At 41.7% G+C, this 5657-nt stretch overlaps 1 protein-coding gene across 1 annotated transcript in view; it reads right to left on the bottom strand.

The window, feature by feature from the left end:
* Positions 1-886: 886 nt before the first annotated feature.
* LOC109855946 overlaps positions 887-5657 on the bottom strand; it is a 37481-nt gene continuing 32710 nt past the window's right edge. The window contains exons 3-5 of the mRNA XM_020430685.1: positions 5039-5143; positions 3215-3672; positions 887-3086 (exon numbers count right to left, since the gene is read on the bottom strand). Coding sequence (XP_020286274.1) covers positions 2309-3086; positions 3215-3672; positions 5039-5143 — 1341 coding nt within the window. The 3' untranslated portion in view covers positions 887-2308. The remainder of the gene's footprint in view (positions 3087-3214; positions 3673-5038; positions 5144-5657) is intronic.

Here is a 5657-nt window from a genome sequence, read left to right as displayed (position 1 = left end):
TATGGCGTCTATTTGGCCGATTATTGATACGAAACTTTAGTATTATAACGTAACGTTAAAAAGACGTTACAGCATTCCACTTATTTGTGTGAGGAGAGTTTTAAATAATTATTTATTTATTACGTGAAAACAATTCAAATCTAAAACTTTTTTTAAGTTTTTTAATTGTACGCGAGAGCAAATCGATTGATTCGAATAGCGTTTCGACAGTTTACAAAAAGAATAATTTGTCTCGGCAGAAGAGTTATCGACGTAATGTGAAAAAGGCCTCGAGTGCTTTTCATTAATTCAAATCAGAGAGTTTTTACAGATAAGATAGTCGGAAGCTCCTAACGATTGATAAATCCTTTTATATACGATATTCACGTGTGCGTCTGGTTGCCGCGCGCACTTCTTTTCCGTTTTCCCGCCAGATGGCAACAGTGTGTCTCTTATCGCGAGTTTTTGTATAAAGCACTGTGTTCGGGATTTGTTTGGTTCTGTTCCGAGCTTGCTTAGACTTGGATATCGAATTTTTTAACGTTCGATTCTGCTTGTAAAGTTTTGTAATTTCGTACCGTTTTGCTTTGTAAACTCCAACTCGGCCGACAAACACTAAAAGTTGCGTTTAAATTTTGTCTCACACACAAAACAGCTACGATACGTAAAATACAATCTGTTGATTCGATCTTTCGAGAATCGCAACATCGCACTTCGATACATCTCGAGTTCACGTCACGTCAGTGGTTTCGAATCTGTCGCGATCGTCTTGCGAGCGACTTAGAAGTAAAAAATATGCAAACAGACGTTTTTTTTTCCGCAGAGATAAAGATAGCATGTGCATGTGTGTGTGTGTAGGATGGGAAACGAAAAAAAATCAAGACTGTGTTTGACATGTTAATCAGCTTTATTATACAATATAGTTGCGAATTGTGAAAATGACAAATTACGCACAATGAGAAAAATGCAGAGAACATTTTGTGTTTTCGTAAATTCTAGAACTAGAAATCTCAGATCGCGCTGTTTCGTTACGTCAAGAGATATGTGTGTGTGTGTGTATAACTGATCTTTTCACTATTTAAATTAAGTAATTAAAGCACGCAGTCGTATATTGTGTACTGGACAATTGTATATTGAGATTTGTGTGTGTTTTTTTTTATCAATTATATCGAGAAATTGGATAATACATATACGAAAATTGATCGTCACGCTGTAAGCTAAAAATAAATGCAAAATCAATCACAATGATTAGACACATGCGAATAATTCAATTTTAACAGTTGAAAATTAAAAAAAAAAAAGTTGCAAAAGATGCAAATCTCTTGTTAAAGTAAACAAGTGTAACTCATTAATACGTACAAAATATAACAGTTAGCGTTTTTTTTCTCAAATATTTCAATTAATCGATTAAAATAATATTGATTTTCGGTCGCGTGTGCATTTTCTTTTGTTGTTTTTTTGTTTCCGCATTTTATTACTCATTCAACAAATCGTCTTACATTAATTTATATGTAAATTACATATCGCCCACGATGCGATATAAATTATTAAAATTTTTCTCATTCTCGTTCGAATTCTGAATCAGATCAGCGTCGTCTCGACGTCTCTAATTAATGCATCTAATTTATTAAATATAATATAACTAATGACGTTTTTTTTTTTTTTTCGAATAAGAACAATCGACAATTATTGTGAATTCAACACGTCAAACGTCAGTCGAGCATGTCAGTCTAAATTTCTAATGAACAAAATTGAAACTAACAAATGTACGAGGTTATCGGCGACGCGCGCATGAACGAGCTAAGTGTGTGTGTGTGTGTGTGTGTTTCACACATCGGAAACAACAAAGTTCGCGAAGAAAATTACGAGCGAGATATGGCTGATTGCGATTGTCAAAAATGTGTGTATATAGGTAACAACTAGATATCGCTCGTACTATGTACTTATAGAATAGCCGCGTCATTTACAAAACTCTACTACTCACGCTCAGAGCAGTTTACGTTTACAGAGATGTTTTCTTTCGATTCGTTATTTTTTCTCTCCGTCGTGCTTGGCCTCCTCGCTTTCTGTCTTAACATTATTGCGATATTGCGTAATTTTTTTTTTCGCGCAAACATGTTAAAAACAGAAATTTTATATTTACAAAAGTCACTGATTAATTAAGTAAGAACGCTTCTCCATCTCGCGCTTCTTTCGTTTCTGTGAAATCGATCGCTTCGTTAATCCCGCGCGTTCGCGACCGGACTCGATTTATTTTACGAAGAGTCGGCGGTTATTAAAATTTCGATCGTTTGCGGTGGGATCGTATAGTTTTGTTTACTCGCACGATTCAAACCCAGCACACGCTGACGGACTCGGTCGCGGGTTGAGATGTACCGCCGAAGCTCGCTCGATGCTGCTTGAAGAGCGCTTGGATTTCCGCCGGTGTGGAGGACCATCGTCGATGTCTGGTTTTGTCCAGCGGCACCTCCGGCAGGCCCACCTCGGTGTGGCAGCCCTTGACGGGGGTGACCGACAGCGTCGTCGAGGAGGGCAAACCGACCTCCTGAAACGAGCTGATCGAGAAAAATCCACTCTCGCCCTCGGCGCTGCTCACCGGACTGCTGGCCGGTTTGATCTTCGTTTTTTGACCCGATCCCGATTCCTTCTTCTCCGTTCGTTTCGCGGTTCTGCTCAGTGTCGAATTCGGCGTTCCGGTCGATGTGGTTCCGTTCGACGGGACGGCGAGCGCGACGGTGTCCTCCTCCTCGGTCGTCTTGCCGCTGCTGCTGCTGGAATTCCAAGACGTTGTGTCGGGCGATCTTCTCACGCCCGGCACGAACGCCTGCAGATTTCGATTTAACTCGACACTGGACGACATTGGTTTGGCGAGACTGCTGTCGTTCTGCTGGCCGCCACTCGACTCGACGTTACCGCGACATCCGACATAGGCGCCGGCCTCCGTCAAGGTTGTCGAGTTCGCGAAATTACCGTTCGGCAGAGAGAGAGATGCGTCGTGATGACGATGGTGGTCCGCCGTCGGCGAGGTCGAGAAACCGCTGGTGTCCTCGATCCGCGCCAAATCGGGTTCTCGCATCGCCAGCAGGGACTCGATGGTCCTCAGTAATCTGAAAAATTATAATTGTCCGAAACGTTTAACAATTGTGAGAAATTATTAGCGAGAATTTTTGAATTGACACGCAATATTTGCGCGTCGCGCTTAGAGAGACATTGCAAATCGTTTGTTTTTACGCACCTAAACGCTTCCTGCGACAATTTCTCCGGCGGTATCTCGTCCGGATTCAATTCCGTTTGCTTGGGTTCTCGATAAACAATGTTGTCGATTGAACTGTCACTGCTCTTGCTGAGATCCTGTGGCGGCTTGGCGCGCGGCGACGTGCAGTGCACCGGGTCGTTTCGGCGCAAGACCGACCAGGTGAACTCGCGGAAACAAGTAACGCTCGGCGATCCGATCTGCGTGACCGATTTGGCTCGCGTGAACGGGGACGAAGTCGACGGGGACAGCGTCGCGGTGCCGCGACTCGGCGAGGGATCTGCGTGCACTACCGTGTGAACGCTGCGACTACGCGGCACGCGTCTCTTATCTTTGGGATTCTCCTTGGCGTGAAGGATCTCCAGGCTCCTGTGAGCCCGGCCCAAGAAATGAGCGACCTGTTCCATCGTGGAACGATACATCTGTCTGTTCGATTCGACCTGCGAACAAATCAAAGCGGATGTTTTTTTCGTGATTATCCGCGTTGACTGTCTTTTTTTTTTGTAGTAGATTTATTAATAAATAAGATAGTCCTACCACAGAAATATAACGTGTGTAAATAATCGCAATCGATTCTCTCGATATTGATTGTTGCCGCTTTTATCTTGAACGCTGATTGGACGTTTCTCGATTTATTATGTACGAATCAAGAGGCACGGTATATAGTGCCAAGTTCGCGCGCAACACGAAATCGTGTCTCTTATACGCGGAAATTCATGCGATTGAAAAGAGTGAGGAGATTTTCACGGAGCAATATCTCAAGAATGACTGAACCGCGATCAATTTCGTTTTAGTTCTCAATCAGAACAAAACAGTATAAAAAAAAGTATTCTTTTTTTTGTGCTTCTGATTTGGAGATATGCGACGAAATAAAATTTCGAAGTGAGAAATTCACGTTCTCAGAAACGTTATTTCTTTACGTGTTTTAAAAAATGTGATTAAAGTCACGTGAGACGAAGAAGAGAGGAAAAACAACACGCGACTCAAGTACAGTCACGTGAATTATTCGCGTGTTGTTTATCCTCTCCTCCCTGTCACGTGACTTTACTTTAATCAAAGTTGTTTCTCCAATTCTCTTTCTCACTATCTTTCGAGTTTGATTTTCATGAGGTATTTCTGACATCTCTCTAATGTGTATTATAAATATTATATGGTTTGTAAGACGCGTATATACTAGCTGTCATCGCGGCGACAGATTGTGTTCACTCACACAACACGTGTTAAAATAAAAATAACAATAGCGCGGCATGTTGTGTGCTAATAATAATAAAAATATTACTCTAATAATTAATAAAAAATATATATTAGTAATATTATTAATCAGAGTAATGAAACAATTTTACTATAACGGGAAAATACACTTTGACAATAATGTAATTTTTAATTATAAAAAAATGGACGCGAATAAATAATTTACTATTTATTATTCATAAATAATATTTAAACAAAGCGCGTGAGAAATCCGAAAAGATGCGACTCGATAGGTTGGGAATTTATACGGGTGGGTAAGATAATTGGAAAAGATTGAACGGCAGCGTGTGTGCGTGCACGTGAGTTCATTCATGAAATGATGATGGCCGAGCGGGAAAAATCGGGTCAACGAAAAGCGCGCGCGCGGATCATCGAAGGAGAAAACCAGCCTGATCGTATACGCCGACTTGTTACGTTTAACGCGATATCGAGTAACCGGAGCGAGGTAAACCGGTTGGCTTATCGGTCGCTACATTGCTCTCTTCTTCTTCTTCTTCTTCTTCTTCTTCTTCTTTCTTCTGCGGATTTTCAAGCATCGCGGGGACGATTACGAACCTGTTTGACCTGCCATTGGAGCGTGTCGACTCGCGCTTGGAGAAAAACGTTTTGCAGGAAGGCGCTCTGCAGCCTTCGGTTTTCCTTCCTCAACGACTGGCATTGCTGTAACAAGAAAATCCGGCTGTTACTTTGCGCGGATACCTCCGCGATCTTTCAGATCGCAATCGGTCGCGCGTTTTATTCGAGGAAGTCGTGGGATTTGCGCATCGTCGTACAAGAATAAAAAATAAAACGATCAATATTTACGAAAGAACGCAAATACGAAAGACAATACAAAGACAGTGTAAAAAAAAAAAAAAAAAACGGCATTTCTAAAAAGAAAAACAACGTTTCAGACGAATGCAAATCGTTCGGAAGCGGAATTTTTTGCCACGGATTTCCGCGCGAACTTTCTTCCTCCGAATACTTTTCCCTCTGACGTCTCTTTTCTCTTCTTTTTTTTTTTTTTTTTTTTTTTTTTTTCCGTATACGGCGCACAGCCTTTACTAGATCCCGAGCTCGAGGTGTTCTCGCGCGGATTCTATGGATTCGTTGACGTTACCTCTCGCCGCGCATTCCATCTTACTTCACCGATAAAAACTACTGTTGTAGCCGCGGTAATAATCCGTTCGGGCGA

The sequence above is a fragment of the Pseudomyrmex gracilis genome, unplaced genomic scaffold (assembly GCF_002006095.1).
Source record: "Pseudomyrmex gracilis isolate BER0280 unplaced genomic scaffold, ASM200609v1 scaffold_102, whole genome shotgun sequence".
Lineage (NCBI taxonomy): Eukaryota > Metazoa > Arthropoda > Insecta > Hymenoptera > Formicidae > Pseudomyrmex > Pseudomyrmex gracilis.
The sequence above is the reverse complement of the archived record's forward strand: the minus strand, read 5'-3'. Positions and strand labels throughout refer to the sequence as shown.